General features: G+C 65.9%; 6 protein-coding genes across 13 annotated transcripts; 3 read left to right on the top strand and 3 right to left on the bottom strand.

The window, feature by feature from the left end:
* The first annotated feature begins 1165 nt into the window (after positions 1-1165).
* Positions 1166-4901, top strand: DNTTIP1 (deoxynucleotidyltransferase terminal interacting protein 1). Of its 4 annotated transcripts, XM_034067095.1 has the most exons (13): positions 1166-1323; positions 1503-1573; positions 1655-1751; positions 1840-1938; positions 2270-2338; positions 2595-2651; positions 2820-2881; positions 2967-3012; positions 3441-3499; positions 3677-3737; positions 4063-4134; positions 4364-4419; positions 4705-4894. In XM_034067095.1, the coding sequence occupies exons 1-13, from the start codon at positions 1264-1266 to the stop codon at positions 4841-4843; spliced, it is 948 nt and encodes a 315-aa protein (XP_033922986.1). In that variant the 5' UTR covers positions 1166-1263; the 3' UTR covers positions 4844-4894. The 4 variants fall into 4 exon arrangements, with proteins under 4 accessions (XP_033922986.1, XP_033922987.1, XP_033922984.1 ...); XM_034067096.1 differs by lacking the exon at positions 4063-4134 and having other exon boundaries at positions 4705-4901; XM_034067093.1 differs by having other exon boundaries at positions 1503-1751.
* A 132-nt stretch (positions 4902-5033) lies between these two features.
* UBE2C (ubiquitin conjugating enzyme E2 C) lies at positions 5034-6528 on the top strand. Its single transcript, XM_005139525.3, has 6 exons — positions 5034-5464; positions 5543-5570; positions 5694-5780; positions 5858-6062; positions 6140-6199; positions 6338-6528. Exons 1-6 carry the CDS (start codon positions 5376-5378, stop codon positions 6394-6396), a joined length of 528 nt encoding a protein of 175 aa, XP_005139582.1. The 5' UTR covers positions 5034-5375; the 3' UTR covers positions 6397-6528.
* LOC117436762 (regulator of G-protein signaling 9-binding protein-like) lies at positions 6522-7651 on the bottom strand. The gene is made up of 2 exons (XM_034067097.1): positions 7283-7651; positions 6522-7192 (listed from the first exon to the last, which is right to left on the bottom strand). Exons 1-2 carry the CDS (start codon positions 7617-7619, stop codon positions 6783-6785), a joined length of 747 nt encoding a protein of 248 aa, XP_033922988.1. The 5' UTR covers positions 7620-7651; the 3' UTR covers positions 6522-6782.
* Positions 7652-8100: 449 nt separating this feature from the next.
* On the bottom strand, positions 8101-10270 carry TNNC2 (troponin C2, fast skeletal type). Its single transcript, XM_031044563.2, has 6 exons — positions 9959-10270; positions 9231-9282; positions 8987-9130; positions 8802-8916; positions 8398-8534; positions 8101-8320 (listed from the first exon to the last, which is right to left on the bottom strand). Exons 1-6 carry the CDS (start codon positions 9968-9970, stop codon positions 8289-8291), a joined length of 492 nt encoding a protein of 163 aa, XP_030900423.1. The 5' UTR covers positions 9971-10270; the 3' UTR covers positions 8101-8288.
* Positions 10271-11034: 764 nt separating this feature from the next.
* On the top strand, positions 11035-13626 carry SNX21 (sorting nexin family member 21). Of its 3 annotated transcripts, XM_034067259.1 has the most exons (5): positions 11035-11219; positions 11822-12093; positions 12180-12337; positions 12466-12476; positions 12589-13244. In XM_034067259.1, the coding sequence occupies exons 1-5, from the start codon at positions 11191-11193 to the stop codon at positions 12605-12607; spliced, it is 489 nt and encodes a 162-aa protein (XP_033923150.1). In that variant the 5' UTR covers positions 11035-11190; the 3' UTR covers positions 12608-13244. The 3 variants fall into 3 exon arrangements, with proteins under 3 accessions (XP_033923150.1, XP_033923151.1, XP_033923149.1); XM_034067260.1 differs by lacking the exon at positions 12466-12476 and having other exon boundaries at positions 12180-12330; XM_034067258.1 differs by lacking the exon at positions 12466-12476 and having other exon boundaries at positions 11046-11219; positions 12589-13626.
* Positions 13627-13939: 313 nt separating this feature from the next.
* On the bottom strand, positions 13940-17830 carry ACOT8 (acyl-CoA thioesterase 8). Of its 3 annotated transcripts, XM_034067186.1 has the most exons (6): positions 16011-16507; positions 15786-15922; positions 15287-15512; positions 14887-15044; positions 14387-14578; positions 13940-14316 (listed from the first exon to the last, which is right to left on the bottom strand). In XM_034067186.1, exons 1-6 carry the CDS (start codon positions 16175-16177, stop codon positions 14198-14200), a joined length of 999 nt encoding a protein of 332 aa, XP_033923077.1. In that variant the 5' UTR covers positions 16178-16507; the 3' UTR covers positions 13940-14197. The 3 variants fall into 3 exon arrangements, 2 of the variants coding, with proteins under 2 accessions (XP_033923077.1, XP_033923076.1); XM_034067185.1 differs by having other exon boundaries at positions 13940-14578; positions 16011-16511; XR_004550108.1 differs by lacking the exons at positions 13940-14316; positions 14387-14578; positions 14887-15044; positions 15786-15922 and having other exon boundaries at positions 15426-15512; positions 16011-17830.
* Between the last annotated feature and the right edge of the window lie 40 nt (positions 17831-17870).

The following is a 17870-nucleotide window of genomic DNA, read 5'->3' on the forward strand; positions in this document are numbered from 1 at the left end:
ACTTGGTGCAGTATTTAAGTCTCTGTGAAAGCTTTTCCAGAGACCTGATCCACATCTCACTTGATTCAAGCCAACAAGAGGGTTTGTCTGCTGACAGTGGGCACAGAGAGCAACCGACAGCGTCCTCCCAGCAGCACATACACTGAGCTGAGCCCTCTCTGTTGAGCTTTGCAGGTTGAACAGAACCACTTCTCTCACCTCCCATGACTCTCCACAGCCGTAGTTATCTTCCCTCCCCTCTGGACAATGTCCCATCTTTGTTGCAAACAGTTTGGAAGAACCAAAACAAGCATGTGATGAGCCAGGGCTGGTGGTGATGGAGCTGATGACAGATCCACATCCGCAGGTCAGGTTTGTGTATCAGCCTGGTCCCCTCCCGTGCTGACACAGCCAGGGCAGCAGGAAGGGGACAAGGAGGGCAGGAGCCTCCTCCGTGTGTATCCCAGCCTCTGATCCTGCTCCCAGCTCTGGTCTCCAGTGGGTGCTGAGCACGGTCACTGCTGACAGCAGCAATGGGAGGACCCATAGGTCACGCTGAGGGGATGCAGCCACAGACTGCAGTAACGCAGGCTGAGGAACACCCACAAGCCATCCTCTGGCAGCACCAGCACCGTGCCTGTGCCACAGACACTGGGCTGCAGTGTCTGGCAGACAGTGGGGACGGAGAAGCTGCTTGCCCTCAGTGCAGCACAGTGCAGGGATTTCCCCTTGCACATAGGGCACACCAGGACCCCTCTGCTCGGCACCATCCTCTGTGCCAGTGGCTCTGGGTGCGGGCATCGAGTGACCTCAATGCCTCAGGCTTTGGGAAATTCCATTTCTATGGGTTATCTTGCGATCACCTCGGAGGGAACAAGGAAAACCATTACCCGCACGTCAGCAAATGCTTTATAACCTTACATTGCTCTCCAGCTGACCCCATGGAAAAACACAGGTCTGGAAACGACAGAGCCATTGTGACCGTTGTGCACACACCGGACACCGGGGAGGTGAGGGCTCTGAGGACACGGACACGGAGCTGCTACAGCCGCAGCAGGGACGAGCCTGGGTTCGGGTCATGTGCGGGCCGAGGGTCATGTGTGTGCGGGTCCGCACGGGGACAGCTCCGCCCCGGCCATGCCGCAGCCGGTGCACGGAGACACGTGTCCCCGCTCCGCCCCGCCCGCCGCCGTGTCCATGGCACCGCATCACTTCCGGAGCGCGGGGCGGTGACGCGCACGGGGCGCCGCGGTTCCGGTAGCGCGGTGCGGGCCCGGAGCTGCCATGGGCGCCGCTCGGGATGCGGAGCAGCAGCAGCCGGGGCCGGGCGCGGAGGAACAGCAGGTGAGGGGTGAGCAGTGACCGGTGACTGGTGAACCGTGAACGGTGATCCGTGATCCGTGAGCAGTGAGCAGTGAACGGTGATCGGGGAGTGGTGAGCGGGGAGCGGGGAGCGGTGAGCGGTGAATGGTGAGCGGGGAGCGGCAGGGTCCGGGGCCGCGGCTGACACGTGTGTCCCGCAGAGCCCATGGAACATCATGATCAAGCACCGGCAGGTGCAGCGCCGCGGCCGGCGCTCGCAGATGACCACCAGGTACGGGCGGACGGAGCCGGGGATCGCGGCCGGACCAGGCTGGGGCCGGGCCGCGGCCGCCGCTGACCCCTGTGCCCCCAGCTTCACGGACCCGGCCGTGTCCATGGACCTGCTGCGCGCTGTCCTGCAGCCCAGCATCAACGAGGACATCCGCGGCGTCTTCAACAAGTACATGAAGGTGAAGGGCACGGGACGGGCCCGCAGCGGCCGTGGGTGCCCGTGTGCCGGTGCTGAGGCTGCTCAGGCCATAACCTGCTCCTCTCCAGTTCTTCCAGAAGGCAGCCACCAACGTGCGCGATAACGTCGGGGAGGAGGTGGACCCGGAGCAGCTGATCCAAGAGACGTGTCGGAGCTGCCTGGAGCAGGTGAGAGCAGTGAGGGGCTCCACAGCCTGCACCCTGGGATGTGTCCCCTTTAACAGCTGCGGGAACATCTGCAGCCATCACATGGTGTAGAACCACAGAATGGTTTGGCTTGGAAGGGACCTTAAAGATCGTCCAGTGCCACCCCCTTGCCACAGTGCCAGGTGCCCAGACTCTGTCGGGCTCAGATCGTGCTGTGCACACACACGCTGTGTGGTGGTGCTCTGAAAGCAGAGCAGTTATGGGGCTGTCCGGCAGATACATGAAAGAGGGGGTGTCAGGCAGGTCTCCCTCTGGACCCAGAATGGGATAACCTTTCTTCCTCTTCCTGCAGGCCAAACTGCTGTTCTCAGATGGGAAAAAGGTTGTTCCCAGGCTGCCCCATGAGCAGACAGTGCCAAAGGTAAAAGTTGTCATTGTCCCCAAAGGCCTCAATGACGTGTCAGAACTGGGAGGAGGAGGAGGAGGGTTGAAATTCCTTACTCTCCTGCTTCTTCCTGTCTGGGGGCAGAGCTGGTGGGAGGGGTACCTGCAGGGCCCCGAAAATGGCAGCTGGTTTGGTGCTTGTCACCAGGGTGGGGTGGGATCAGCCTTTCCCCACAAAGGGGAGCGGTGGCTGGAGAAGGGCCCTGCTCATCCCACTGCTGCTCTGCTTCCAGCGAGCCCGGCAGATGGACGAGGAGCTGAGCCGCCGAGGGAGCCCCATTCCCAAGAAGGTAGGGGCATTTCTGCAGGGCACAGGCAGCTTCTGTGCTGCCTCGGAGGAGGCTGCTCTGCTGCCAGCACCGCTGCTGGTGACGGGAGCAGCTGCCCTGGCAGGGGGAGGGCGGCCGAGCAGGTTCTCAGCTCACACAACTGAATCACTGGAGGATTTGTTCACACAGAGAAAGGGGAGGCCTCCAGGACAGAGCCTCTTGAACGACCGCGGGGTCTCCGGCATGGCTGCGTGAGTACCAGAACACATCCTGAGCTGGTGGGTGCTGTGCTGGCCCCACAGGGACTCATTCTCACTGCATCTTCCTTCCCCTCAGGTGGAAGCTCAAAGTCTCTGAGCCTGTGAGAAGGGATGGACCAAAGGTACTGGGTGGCCAACGCTGCTGGGCTCACCCTCTCCTCCCCTTTGCTCCCTCCAGCAGAGCCCTGCTGCTGCAGGAGCAGAGGCCAGCACAGAGCTGTGCTCTGCCCAACGGGCCCCTGTGGCACAGAGAGAAGCAAGAAGAGGAGCGAAGTGCCTGGAGGCCTTTGCTTGCCTCCCCCGGGGTAGCCTTTAACTCTGGTGTGGGGCTGGGGAGAGCAGGAGCAGCCACCAGGATCCCACAGGGTTTTCCCACCTTAAATCAGCCCAGGGGGATTGTAACTTCCCCCCTCTGCAGGAGTCTGGAGGTCTGTGTCCAGCTCCCAGGCCGGGGCCTGTTTGAGGCACCCCATCAGAGACCTGAGCTCGTGGAACATGGGCCAGCATCAGCCTCACTTCTAATGTTGCCCCTTTTCCAATTGCTCTGTAGTGGGATCCATCCCGACTGACTGAAACCACAACCTTTGTGCTGGGATCTCGAGCAAACAAGTAAGGAGCGGCCCTGTCAATGGAGGGTGGTGTCTTCAAGGCAGGAGCCCGTAGGACCCTCCCGTCACTTCGCTTCTCTGCCTCGAAAGCAGCAGGAAGGGCCTGGGGAGGAGAGAGGTGTCCCTGTGCTGCCATGGCTGCCGCTGCGCACTGTGACACCTCCTGCTTCTCTTCCAGGGCTCTCGGGATGGGAGGAACAAGAGGGCGACTCTACATCAAGCATCCCCACCTCTTTAAGGTCAGATGCTGCAGCAAAACACTTCCTTCTTCGGGGCTTGCCTGGATCCGGTTTCCAGTGGGAGTGGGGAGCCTGTGCTTTGGATTGCTTGTGTTCCTGCCCCACCATGTCCCAGAGCACATTCCCGCAGCCTGGCCAGGGCACTGGAGGCCAGCTGAGGGTTTAGTGCAGCCCCTGCAGCAGTGGGTCTGCCTGGAGCCAGGCCCTACAGCTGGAGGAGCCGGAGCCCTTGTGGGGAGCGTTGGAGCGGGTGTCCCGGCAGGAGGGGATCAGAGCGGGAGGGTCTGATCCTGTGTTCAGCCAGGTCCTTGCTGCTCTATTGCAGTACGCAGCTGACCCGCAGGATAAGCACTGGCTGGCAGAGCAGCAGCACATGAGGGCCACGGGGGGCAAGATGGTGAGTACGGCTGGGCTCCTGCAGCACAGAGACCCACCCCAGGGCCAGGACAGCGGCTCTGCAGGACACCAGGGCAGGGCATGTGGAGCAGAGGTGCTCCCAGGGTCCAGCCACAGTCCCTTGGTAACTGGGTGCCCAGGAGGGCGAGTTGTGCCATCTGGGGATGGGGGACATGACACTGCTCTCAGTATGTGTGTCAGCCCTGAGGTGTCCTCCCGCTGTGCTGCAGGCCTACCTGCTCCTGGAAGAGGACATCCGGGATTTGGCTGCCAGCGACGATTACCGGTGAGGAATGACCTGGATGTGGCCATGCTGTGGGGCCTGGGGCTGCTGCCCTGGGAACCCCAGCACTGTGGGGAGACTGTCCTGGAGGGGCATGCCCCATGCTGCATGGGGTGCTTGGTGCTGGTTGGGGGTGGCTGGGAGTCCATGTGAGTGCTTTGGGTCCAGGCTCAATGCCGGCTGGGGTCTGGGCTTGGTGCTGGGGGTCCCGGCTCGGTGCTGGGTGCCAGGGCCCACGGTGGGTGCTGGGTCCATGCCGGGGCCCCCACCTCACCGTAGCCCCCCCAGGGACTCGGTGGACCTGCGGCTGGAGGAGCTGAAGCCGTTCGTGCCCCCGGCCTGGATGACCGAGAAGATGCAGAAGCACATGGAGACCCTGCGGCGGGGGGCGGACACGGCGCCCCCCGAGAGCCCCCCGGAGCCCTGAGCCCCACGGAGCCCTGAGCCCCCCGGAGCCCTGAGCCCCCCCTGGGCCCCAATAAAAGCCGCTTCACTCTCACCTCCGCTTCCGGGGAAGGGATCGGGCCCTTTAAGAGGCAGCGGGGGCCGCGGGCGGGGCTCAGCGCAGCTCTCGCCGTTACCGGAGCATCGCGTCCCCGGCGAGCGCCCATTGGCCAGGTCGAACTGGGCTGAGCGCTGATTGGCGGAGCGGGCGCACGTTGCGTACATTCAAACGGGCGCGGGAGTGGGGCGGGACCGGATGCGGCGATCGCTGAGAGCAGCGTCTGGCGAAGGGCTGCGCTCCGGGACTCACCGAGATACCGGCACCCACTGAGATACCGGCACCGACTGAGATACCAGCACCGGGATACCGGCACAGGGACCCACTGAGGACCCGTGCACCGGATACCGGCTCCGGCACCCTGCGCTGCGGGCCCGAGCTGTGCGCAGCCGCGGGAGGGGGAGCGGAGGGGGCCCCGGTGCGGAGCAGCCCGGACGGAGCGGCCGCCGGAGCCGCCATGGCCTCGCAGAACGCGGATCCCGCCGCCGTGCCCCGGAAAGCGGCTGAGGCTGGGGCCACGGCGGCGCGGGGAGCGGTGGGGAAGCGGTGAGGAACGGGGCGGGGGGGGCAGGGCCCGGGCGGCCCCGGCAGGACCGGGCCGGTAACACGGTGCTTCCTCCGCAGGCTGCAGCAGGAGCTGATGGCGCTGATGGTGAGTGGGGCTGGCGGGGGGAGGCGGGGTCGGTGTCACGGGGTCGGTGTCACGGGGCCGGTGTCACGGGACCGAGCCCCGGGTGGGGGGGGTCCGTCGGCCCTGACGCGCTGCCCCCATCAGATGTCCGGTGACAAAGGCATCTCCGCCTTCCCCGAGTCCGACAACCTCTTCAAGTGGATCGGGACCATCAACGGCGCCGCGGGCACGGTGAGCAACCGGGACCTGGCACGGTGGGACCCCGGGTGCCCCCCGGTCTGTGCCCCTCTGACTCCCTTCTGCCGCAGGCCTACGAGGAGCTGCGGTACAAGCTGTCGCTGGAGTTCCCCAGTGGGTACCCCTACACTGCGCCCACAGTGCGGTTCCTGACCCCCTGCTACCACCCCAACGTGGACACCCAGGGCAACATCTGCCTCGACATCCTCAAGGACAAGTGGTCGGCCCTCTACGACGTCCGCACCATCCTGCTGTCCATCCAGAGCCTGCTGGCAGGTGGGTCCCATGCTGCTGGGGGGGGTCAGGGCCCAGGGGTCCTGGTGCCCCCCCACTGACCCCACTGCTGTCCCCAGAGCCGAACATCGAGAGCCCCCTGAACACGCACGCTGCTGAGCTCTGGAAGAACCAAACCGGTGAGTGCCTGGGGTTTACACACATCATCCCCCCCAAACCCCCCCAGTGCCCTGCTCTCTGTGCCCCAGGGTGTGCAGTGATGCAGCCCCCGGCCCCACTGCGGCTGCCCCTCAGCCCCACACTGCTCCTCTCCGCAGCCTACAAGAAGTACGTGCGGGAGACTTACGCGAAGCAGACCCACAGCCAGGACAACTGACCCACCCCACTGCATCCCCCGTCCCTCTGCCCCTGCCCAGCGCTGCCCCCGCTTCTGTATCATAGGCTATTATTAAATTAATGTTGCAGTCTGAGCCACGGTTAATGTATAAATAAAAGCATGTTTATAAATGTCCTGGGGGTTCTGTTGCCGCCTGGCACCCCTGAGTCCTGCCAATCCCTCTGCAGCTGTGGGCAGGAATGGAGGAACACTGGTCCTTGTGGGGTGAGAGAGGCTTTATTGAGCCTTGAAGGGCCTGAAGCTGGTCCCTTTCCCTCAGCAGGTGGGGGCATCGCTTGCCCTGGCTGAGGGTACACAAGGTCCCATCCTCTGTGACACCGGAGGGTGCAAGGGGGTTGCTGCTCCTGCCTCCCCCCCGTGCCTGCTCAGAGCACCCTGCAGAAGGGTCCAGCGTGAGGCCCCCCCTGCCCTGACCCTGCCGTGGTGCTGCCCGTCCCTGCCGCCTGCGTGGCCTCCACCGTCCACAGCGGGATGTTGGCTCCGCTCTCCATCTCTGCCAGCATGGCCCTCACCTGCTCCATCTCCTCCTCCAGGCACGGGGCAGGCAGGGGCTGCGCGGGGCCCCCCCCTCTCCGGTTCCCCATCCCGGTGCGCAGGAGGGCTGCTCCGTGCCCCTGCAGGGGGAAGAGCTGGCAGAGGTGATGGGCTCTGCGCAGGTCCTGCAGGAGCAGCTCCAGCGCCGACAGGAACAGCACCCACATCCGCTCCAGCTCCCGGCGCTCCCCGGTGCCCACCGGTGCCTGCCGCAGCCCTGCCAGCAGAGCACACCGCAGCCCTGCGGGACAGGGCGGCTGAGCCGGGTGAGCCTGGGCTCCTCTCCAGCCCCGGTGTGGGTGCAGGGGGGCCGGTGCAGCCCCCTCCTTACCGCAGCTGAGCTCTCGGGCCTCCGCGCTCCTCCTGCGCCGCTCCTCCCGCAGCCGGGGGCCGTCGGCGCTGCCCCCCAACTGCAGCACCAGCTGCCGGTGCCCGGCCATGGCCTTGCAGAGCGTGGCCTGGGCTGCAGCACACGGTCCTGCTGCTCCCCGCATGTGGCACACATCCGCTCTCCTCAGTGCCATCATGCGCCGTGAGGCTCTGGCAGGGCCCAGCCCCTCCATGGTGGCCCCTGGCTCTGGGCTCTGTCCCCCTGTCCTGCTGGGTGCTCCCTCATAGGCTGGGTGCTCCCTTGTTCCCTGCTGCGCTTCTGGCCGCAGAGCCTGCATGGAGCTGAAGCTGGAGCCAGGGAGGAGCACATCCCTGGGGAGCAGCAGTGCATGCCGGGTGGGCACAGGATGTCCCAGCACAGCAGCTCCAGCATTGCCTTGACTCCATGGGGTGGGGGGAACCCGTCCCCCCCTTTCCATCCCCTCCCCAGGTCCTCTGCACCCTCCTAGGCAGAGCACAGGGTTCCTGGTGTAGCGCTGGTGCTGGAGGCTCCCCAGATCCCCCCACAAGGGCAGGAGCAGCCCCAGGGCCCCAATGCTGCCGTGTGAACCGGCTGCTCCCTATGGAAACTCTGAGCTCAGCGCTGGCTCTGGCCCAGCCTCCCGTGGGAACCCCTGCCCCACACTGCCCTATGGTTCCACTGTGTGAGCGTGACCAATGCAGGCACCCATCACACCCATTGCTGCCAGGGGAGCAGCGCAGGGGCCGTGGGACCGCAGCCCCCCCCATGTGAACCAGACTGAGCCCTGCACCAGCAGCTTGAGCCTCTCCCTTTATTGAGGATGACACTGAAGCCACGCGCAGAGGAAGAGCTCGGCCGTGGCAGTGGGGCCGGCGCAGGGCAGGGCTCAGCTGCAGCCGGGGCCATGGAGCGGTGGAGCTGCTGCTCCCTGGCTGCTGTGGAGCTGGGCTGGGCACAGCCGCCGGCCTCAGGAATGTCTGCTCCTTTACTGCACCCCCTCCATCATCTTCAGGAACTCTGCAAGGAAGCAGCGTGCTCAGCCTCTGGCCCGGCCAGGCTGCACAGCACCAGTGCTCAGCCACAGCCGCACTCACCATCAAAGTCAATGCGGCCATCGTTGTTCTTGTCCGAATCCTTCATCATGTCCTCAATGTCCTCGTCGGTGACGGGCTCCCCGGTGGCCCTCAGGATCTCACCCAGCTCCTCGATGTCAATGAACCCGTCTGCATTCCTGCAGCAGAGAGGGCAGGATGTGCCCAGAGACATAATAAACATCTTGCTCAGAGAAGCTGTGGCTGCCCCATCCCTGGCAGTGCTCAAGGCCAGGTTGGACACAGGGGCTTGGAGCAGCTGCTCCAGTGGGAGGGGTCCCTGCCTGTGGCAGGGGTTGGAGCTGGGTGATCTTAAGATCCTTCCCAACCCAAACCATTCTGATTCCACGTGACCCCGCTTGCCCCTGCAGGCAGGATGGGGTAACCATCACATCACCCCCACTCACCGGTCAAAGACACGGAAGCAGTTGGCCAATTCCTCCTCAGACTTGCCCTTGGCATCCTCTTTCATCTGGCGCACCATCATCACCAGGAACTCCTCGAAGTCGATGGTGCCGCTGCCTGAGTAAAGCCAAGCATGGGTCATGTTGCCCACCTGGCACCAGCACCTCCTGCCCAGCACCCTGCTCACCATCCTCGTCCACCTCCTCTATGATGGCATCCAGCTCCTCCTTTGTGGGGTTCTGGCCCAGCATCCTCATCACTGTCCCCAGCTCCCTGGTGCTGATGTCCCCACCGCCATCAGCATCGAACATGTCGAAGGCAGCCTTGAACTCTGTGGGGAGAGGGTCAGTGCTGGGCTCAAGCAGGACAGCACCGGGGCAGGGCCTGGCCCCACACCTCCCCTGGGTCCGGTCCCTCTCTCCCATGCTCACCTGCGATCATCTCCTCGCTGAGGAAGGCGCGAGCCTCTGCCTGCTGGTCCGTCTGCAAGGCACAGGAGTGGGCTCAGCACAGCCACACACACTGCACCAGGAGCCCCATGCACCCCGGGGAGCACCGCGCACACCACCGCCAGCGGGGCAGGACGGGAGAACCCATCACAGCCAGGGGATGGTGTCAGGGCAGCTCCGGTGCCACGCAGGCACCTCTGGGGGCAGTGGGTGCTTGGGCCCCTCCATGGTGCAGTGCTCATGGTCCCCACGCGCATCCTTGGCATCCCGGGCACGCGGTGCTATTTTGGGGGTCTCCTCAGCTCCCCTTATAGGGATCAGTGGAGCTGCGGCCGCCGGCACCTGTCGCTCCCGATCAGGTTTCCCCTGGAGGCGCAGGCTGGGGCCGGTGCGATGCCGATGCCGTGTCCCATGACCCTGCGCTCGCCTTTCAGCCACCACTGCCACGGTGCTGCCCCGAGCTCCGGCCACAGCTGAACTCATGTCCCCAGGCACATGCAGCCCCCATGCAGCCCCCCAGGGTACAGCCATGGGGCCCCGGCACCACCATACCCTCACCCGCTGAGCTGTGCCCGGCCCCGGCTCTGTCTCCCCACCACCATGCACGGGGGCACCTCAGCAGCCCTGGTTCCCAGTGCACCCCCTGCTCCCCGGTCTCACCCCAGCACACAGCACATGCCATGCAGCACATGGCACGTGGCAGCTCTTACCATTGACGGCATCTTTGCTGCTTCCCTCCCCGAGGGAGTCACCACCTCCTGCAGCAGAGCCCCCAGAAGCTTCCTGGTGCCGCTGGCACCCCAATTTGTAGCGTCCGGCCGGGCTGGCGCAGCCCCAGGCGCTGGTCCCCCGGCCGCAGCAGCCTATCAGCTCCTGGGTGGCAATCCGGCCCCACTCATTGGCAACAGGTGCATTTTACCTAATTTAGCCAAAGCGTTATTGGCCAGAGCGAGGGATTAAGCGCGGGTCTGGAGCTGGGATAGAAATTCAAGCCCTTCGGGGAGGGACACCGGAGCCTTGGCAGGAGGAGGCTCTGCACCCCCCCCCCCCGCCCAGAGCAGCTCAGCGAGGAGGGGGTTAAAAATAGCCCCAGAGGCACCAGCATCACTCAGACAAGGGGCTCAGGACACCCCCGCCCCAGACATCTGCCCCAGGACAGGGGTAAGGACCATTACCCCCTTCCCCTGTAAGCCAACAGCCCTGCTGGGGCAGGATCCCAGGACGGGGCCAGGCTCCCCTGACACAGTCACCTCCTTCACCCTACAAGCCCCCTGGGGCTCCAGACTCGCTCCACCACTTGTGCCCCTCCTTCAGCCCCATTTTCTGCTCTGGGGGGCCAGGGCACAACCGTGTTGCAGCACCCACCTCAGGTGAGGAAAGGCCCCAGCAGGATCTGGGGCATGAAGCCCCTGCAGGGCACAGAACATGCTCCCCCCCCTTGGTATGGGGTCCCCAGACAATTGGCACCTGAGCCCGGAAAAGGCCGTGTCTCTCCGTGCCACCGGGAGAGTGGGAAATCTGCCCATGTTCCTCTTTGAAGGCTGTGCCATCACACAGCACAGCCCATGCCAGCCACCTCTGCCAGGGCCAGCCACGGCTAGTGGCCCTGGGGACATGCTGGCCAAGTGGCCAGTGCCCTGTGATGCTCTGAAGGGGATGCATAAGAAGGGAATGCATAAGAGCTGGGTGCTGCAGAAGGGTCAGGCAAACAGCACCTTGTTCTGCAGGTCCCAGTGAGGGAACATCCAGGAGGTTCCCTGAGTCCCGGTTTTGCTGGGAACACCCATTCCCAGAACAGGTGCTGGGGATGGCACCAACGCAGCCTCTGCAAAGGCCTTTGCAGAGTTGGGAGGGTTTGGGACCGCTGGGCACTGGGTGCTGAAGCCCCCGGACCCGCCGGTGCCGTGGGGAGCTCCGGGACCCCCGATGGAGCCCGGGCAGGATGCGGGCGGCTGGAGCGGAGTGCAGCGGGTGAGCAGGGGCAGAGCGATGGCAGCAGCTGTGCCGGGGCCTCGGTATTAATAGACATTCCCAAGGAAACGGCGAGGAGGGAGCGGGCACGGCGCTAAATAAGGCAGCGGAGCCGCACGGGGCACGTAGCGAGGCCGGACAGGGCGAGAGCCCGGGGAGCTCCCGGCCCCTACCCGGGGGTGCGGCACCGCTGAGCAGGTACGGGGTGATGCGGCACCGGACACGGCGGTGATGGGCGCCAGGACCCCGCAGCGCCGGGGGCCTCGGCAGTGGTGAGCGGCGGGGGTCGGGCTGAGCCGGCCCCGCTGCCGCGATCCGGGTTCCAGGCGGAGGCGGAGCCGCGCAGGGAGGATCCCGGGACGCGCCGCAGCCATCGCTCGGTACCTCCCGGTACGGACCGGACGGACCGGCCGCGGCTCCGCCGACGGGAGCGGGGAGGGGACGGGAGCCGGCCCGGGGCTTCCCCAGGGGGTCCCGGGGCCGAGGGGTCCCAGGGCCGGGGGGTCCCAGCCCAGGCCTGCTCGGGGCCCGCGGGGAGCGGCCCGGTGCGGCGGGAGCCCCCGTCCGGCCGCGTTGGGGTGACCCGTGTGACCCCCCCGCAGCCTGCACCGGGGGATGGCCGCCCGCATCCTGCACCGCCTGCGGCACGCGTTGTCCGGTGACGGTGGCCGGGAGGAGCGGCCGTGCGGCGGCGCTGAGGCCGAGGACTGCCCCGAGAGCTCGGAGCTGGAGGATGACACGGAGGGGCTATCGACGCGGCTCAGCGGCACCCTGAGCTTCACCAGCCACGAGGAGGAGGAGGACGAGGAGGAGGAGGAGGGTGCGGGAGAGGAGCCGGGGCAGGCACCGCAGCCGGCGGCAGCCGAGGACGGAGGTAGGTGCTGCGGGGCCGGGGCGGCAGCACCGGGGGGGGGCCCGGGCCACGGTGAGTGCCGCGGCTGACACCCGTCTCCGGTGCAGAGTGGGGCCCTGAGGCCGAGCGCGGCGGCGGCAGCAGCCTCCTGAGCCGGCAGCTGCAGGAGCTGTGGCGCAGGTCCCGGGGCAGTCTGGTACCGCAGCGTCTGCTCTTCGAGGTCACCAGCGCCAGCGTGGTCAGCGAGCGCTCCTCCAAGTACGTGGTGAGTGAGCCCGGCGGGGCTGTGTGCGGGTCATGAGGGGTGGGAGCGGGTCCTGTCCCCCCCCCCCGGGCTGGTGCTTATCTCTCTCTGTCTTTCCCTGTGCTGCTCGGACGGTGCCGGCGGCTCAGATGAGCCTCAGGTAACTATTGCCGATGGGCGCAGCAGCTGCTCCCTCCTGCCCGGGCAGACCCCACCACAGCCGTGCTCTGGCTCTGCCCGTGGCTCTGCCTGACGCCCGGCTCCCCCCGCAGCTCTACACCATCTACCTGATCCGCTCCGGCCGGTTTGACAAGGCCCCCGCTGCCATTGCCCGGCGTTACTCGGACTTTGAGCGGCTGAACCGCCGCCTGCGCTGCCGCTTCGGCTGTGACATGGCCGGAATCGCCTTCCCCAGGAAGAGGCTGCGCCAAAACTTCACTGCTGAGACCATCGCCAAGCGGAGCCGAGCCTTCGAGCAGTTCCTGTCCCACCTGCACTCCATCGCCGAGATCCGCCGCTCCCCAGAGTTCCTCGAGTTCTTCTTCCTGCAGGACCTGCAGGCTGCACAGCGCCTGACCTGCACCGGCATGTACCGCGAGGCCCTGGCTACCTGGGCCAATGCCTACCGGCTGCAGGACCGGCTGGGGGCCTGCGGCTCCAGCCGCTTCCTGCTGACGCTGGCCGGGCTCGCCGTCTGCCACCAGGAGCTGGATGAGCTCAGCGAGGCCCATGGGTGCTGCGAGCAGGCTCTGCAGCTGCTGGAGGCTCAGGGCAGTCACCCGCTGCTGGGGCCCTTCCTGCAGGCACACGTCCACCTCGCCTGGAAGGTGGGCAAGGACAAGCGGCGCTCGGAGGCTCTGCTGCAGGACCTGCGGGAGGCTGGGCCCCCCCTGCAGCAGCAGCCCACCCTCAAGGAGTGCCTCATCAAGGAGCCTCTGGAGTGAGCATCCCACTGGTGCTGCGGTGAATGGGGACAGGGGAGAGCAGCGATGGTGCTGGCACGAGGGGGATGGCGCAGGGAGGCAGCTCTGTGGTCCTGCAGCAGCACAGCCCATGCCCGGGAGCCGCCTCAAAAATGCACTTTCTCTGTGGTTCATCCACCCCATCCTGTGGGGCTGGGCACTCACCAATGCCCCAGTACTGCTGGGAGCTGGCTTGAGGGGCTTCGGGGGCGGATGGGACCTCAGCTGGGTCATACTGGCACTGCAGAAGGGAGCAGGAGGCATCTGCAAAGTCCAGGGCTCTTGCCAGAAGCTTCCCATAGAACTTGCATAAGGACTTTATTTAATAAAGTCTCAGTAGGAAGCAGAGCAAAGTGCCTGCAAAGTCTGTTCAGCTCCACCTCCCCCTGGGCACACCAGCAGGACACCTCATGCTGCCCACGCTGAGGTGGGAGCTGCTGCATCCCCTTTCCCTCCAGGGCAGGAGACGAGGGTGAGCAGAAGCATCAACTGAGGTGCAGGGCACAGCAGGGGCAGAAGTGAGAAGGGGAAGCAGAAGCTGCATGCACCACAGTGACACTTTCACCGGCTGCAGGGGCAGAGCCAGCCCTGGCACCTCCCACCCTCCCCTCCAGAGCTGGGGTGCGCATGGTGCCACAGGGACAAACTCCAGAGGCCAAGCCCAGCTCTTCATCAAAAGCTTTATTGCAGGTGAAAGGTGCTGATCATAGAGTGTGGTTCTGTGCTGTGCAGTTGGTGACAGCAGACGTCTCTGTGGGTCCCATCCGTCGCGGAGGGCCTCAGGCACTAGCACTCCCACAGTGCTGGATCCAGCCCATGCTTCAAGGCTCCTTCCGGCCGCCTGGGTCCTGCTCTGCCGCATCAGCTTTGGTCCCGAGGACCCCAATGTGCCCACGCCCCGCCCTGTGGGGCTCATCAGCTACAGCTTGCTCTGGTTTGGCATTTCCTGCACCCTGATGACTCCCTCCTGTGCGCAGGTGACAGCCAGGACCCCGTCCCTGCGCCACAGCCGGCCCTGCACCAGGCCCCGGCACCCACCTGCAGAGAGGTACCCTCAGACCACAGCTCCGGGGGTGGGCAGGGCCCCAAGGACACCCCGAGCACTCACCAGCCCAGGGGCTCTCGCACTCGTACAGCATCCAGTGGTCTGCTCGGAAGGGCGCATGGAACCACATGGAATGGTCAAGGGACACCATGAGCTTGATGTGGTACTGCCGGTGCGGTAGCAGAGCCGTGCCCAGGAAGGCATAGTCAGAGATGTAAGCAGCCACACAGCAGTGCACCTTCATGTCAGTCTCTCCTGCAAAGCAATCGGCTCTGCCCATCCCCACGGCTGGCTGCGGCACCAGCGAAGCCCCGGCCAACAGCTCTGCTTCCCGAGAGCATGGCACAGCCGAGGCACTCCTCCAGAGCAGCTGCCCTGGCTGTGCTCCCGAGGGAAGCCTGTTATGGCTGAGCATGGCACAGGGCACTGCTCCGTGCTGCGGCACCTGCATCACAGCCTTGAAATCCACAGGCTAGGGCTGCAGGAAGCCTCTGAACCACAACCCTCGAGTGCTCTGCAGCATGAGCTTGTGGGGCAGCCGAACACCCTCCTGGCAGACCCACCTATGTAGCCTCGTGCTCGCACCCAGAAGAACTGCTTTGGCTCCTGTGGTTCCAAGCAGAACGTGTCTGGCGGGTTCACAGGTTTGATATCAATTGGCACATCTTCAGCTTGTATCTTGGTGAGGTGCTTTCTGTATCTCTCTGCCAAGTTAGGATTCCTGTGCACCGACACAGAGAGAAGCGAGGTTAGTGCCAGGCAGGCCAAGGGCAGGTCCTTGGCAGTGGCTTCAGTCCAGGGCACACTCCTGCCCTGCCCTGCCTCTCTGCTCCTTTCCCACGTGTATTCGGGAATTCCTTGGGCAGTCATCCGAATCCTCTCCTGCCTGCTTTTGCCCCCGGACCTCCCCAAGCCCCAAGCACAGGAATGGCATCCCCGGGGTGCCCCTTCCACCCCACTCACTGCAGGAACTTCTGGATGAGCTCCTCTTGCGTCAGCAGGTCTTCAGGGGGGGGCACAGAAGGCATGGTGAACTGGTGCTGCACTGGGCTCTCCTGGGAGAGCTGGAAGGAGGCCTGGCAAGTGAAGATGGGCTTTCCGTGCTGGATGGCCTTCACAGAACGAACAGAGAAGCTCTTCCCCGTGCGGGTCCGCTCCACCTCGTACAGAACCGGCACCTTGGGGTCCCCTAGGACACCAATGGGACATCCTGACTGGGCCACCAGCACCGCAGATCAGACGCGATCTACAGAGACCAGGCCCTGGAGCCACGCGGGCAGTGCCACAACCCGGTCCGTGCTGCGCCGCACAGCGCACCCTGCGGGGCTCATCCACGGGAGTCACGGCCCGGCCCCGACCCCGGCTCCCTGCCCGCTGACAGCCGCCCCGCACCGCACACCCCTCCCGGCCCCCTGCCCGCTGACAGCCGCCCCGCACCGCACACCCCTCCCGGCCCCCGCACCTGCCCGCACGAAGTAGCAGTGCAGGGAATGGACCTGCTCGTCGCGGCTGACGGAGCGCGCGGCCGCCACCAGCGCCTGCCCCACGATCTGCCCGCCGAAGAGGCGCTGCGTGGCGGGCACCCAATGGTGCCGACCCCTGCGGGGGACACGGCGGTGATGAGAGCGGCGGCGGAGGGAGCGCGGCCCGGCCCCGGCCCCGGCCCCGGCCCCTGCCCCGGCCGCACCTGAAGAGATCCAGCTCCAGGCGCTCCAGGCTCAGCACGCTGGTGATGAGCGCGCTCCGCAGGTCCCCGGGCGGCGGCCGCCCCGAGCCCGGCCTCGAACCCGCACCAGCCCCGTTGGTGTCTCCCGGAGCCGCCATCGCATCCTCCACCGGCACCGCGGACACCATCCCCGGCCGCCGCAGAGCGTCAGGAAGCACCGCCCACCCCCGCGGGGCGGGGCCAGCATCTGATTGGCAGCCCTGGTGTCAGTCAAGTGGGTGTGGCAGAAGGCTCCGCTCTGTTTGGCTCCCCTCCTGCCAATCCGGAGAGGGCGTCTCTGATTGGCCAGATCCAGGGTGAGGGCGGGGCCGCAGGCAGTTTAAAGTAGGAAGCGCGGCCACAGCTGCGGCTTTTGTGGAGGCTCCGTTGGGAGCGTGCTCTGCTCCCCGCTCCTCCGGCTCTCTGCTCCCGGGTTCTTGGCTTTCGGCTCTCCTGCGTTCGAGCTTCCTTCCCCGGGATATGATGGCAGCGCAGACCCCACCGGTGCCACCGGTGCCACCGGACCCGGCAGCAATGGCCGCGTCGGGCTGGTCCATCCCAGGGGATGCTGGGTGTCCGCCCGGCCGGCAGGGGGCCCCCAAAGCCAGGGCACAGCAGCGGTGGGGCGCGCTAGAGCGGGGCACGCCGGGCAGCGTCCCTCCGGTACCGGCTGTGGGCGCTCGGTCGGTGCGGGGAGAGGCCCCGCCGGGGCTCGGTGGCGGCTCCGTGTGACCTGTGGTCACATGACCTGTGTGAGCACATGACCTGTGTGAGCCTCCGGAGCGCAGCCACGGGCAGCGGCCTCGCCCAACCCGGGGCTGGGGCCTCCCGGTGGCACTGGAGGTGTCCCCGGTGCTGCCGCGAGGAGGCAGTGGTGTGAGGCCGTGCGCTGAGGCCGTGCAGGTCTCCGGTGCAACGGGGACAATAATGGGCCTCGAGTCACTGGGCGCTGGGTCCCCCCCCACGCCGCAGCCGCCCCCTTTCTGCTTGTGGCGGCTGCTGCCGACCCCCAGGATGGGGTCCTGCCCCCGGCGCACAGGGGCAGCGGGGGGGGCACCGCAGCCCCGGGCGCTGAGCTCGCAGCAGGAGCTGCTCCAGAGCCCGTGGGGCTGGGATGTGGGGGGCGGTGTTGGAGACTTCATCCCATTGCTGTGCTTCGGTTGCGTTGGTGTTGTTGGTAGGCTCGGCCCCTTGCAGAGCAGGACTGCTGTGGTTGGGATTTCCTCTTGATCAGGGTTTTGTAACATTATCTGATACTATCAAATCTCTCGGAATAAACGCAGTGTCGTGTTCCCTAAAGCGCTGCTCTGTGCACTTGGAGCTGTTTGTTTCACCCCTAGCTGAGCTGTGGAGAGACCCCGGGGGCTCTGCCTGCTGCCCCCCGGCCATGTGGGGGCTTCCGTCCGATTCCGGAGGGCTCTGCCTCTTGCTCTGTGCAGTTCTGACCCTGTGTCCCCCCCGGCACCGGCACTGCAGGAGGGTGAAGGGTCTGGGGAGGGGTTGGGAAGCGCTGGGCTCCCCGCAGGCAGTGAGGTGGGAGAGCTGCACCCTGCACGGGGTCACCGGTCACAGGCTGTGCCTGAGCCGGTGCTGTGGGGCTCCCTGCGGTCCCGCCCCGTCCCCCGCAGGAAACAGCTCATCCCTCACGGGGTAAACACGTTTCCCAAGAGCGAAACTGCCCGTCCGGGGCCAGCACCCGCCTGTCATTTACCTCCACGTGAGCGCGGGGCCCTCCCGTGCTCTGCCCAGCCCACACACAGCAGCACCAGGGTCACAGGCTCAGCTTCAGGGGGCTGCTGCAGTAGGGGGGATCCCAGCCCGGCCGCAGCCCTGAGCCCTCCT

The sequence above is a fragment of the Melopsittacus undulatus genome, chromosome 10, assembly GCF_012275295.1.
Source record: "Melopsittacus undulatus isolate bMelUnd1 chromosome 10, bMelUnd1.mat.Z, whole genome shotgun sequence".
NCBI lineage: Eukaryota > Metazoa > Chordata > Aves > Psittaciformes > Psittaculidae > Melopsittacus > Melopsittacus undulatus.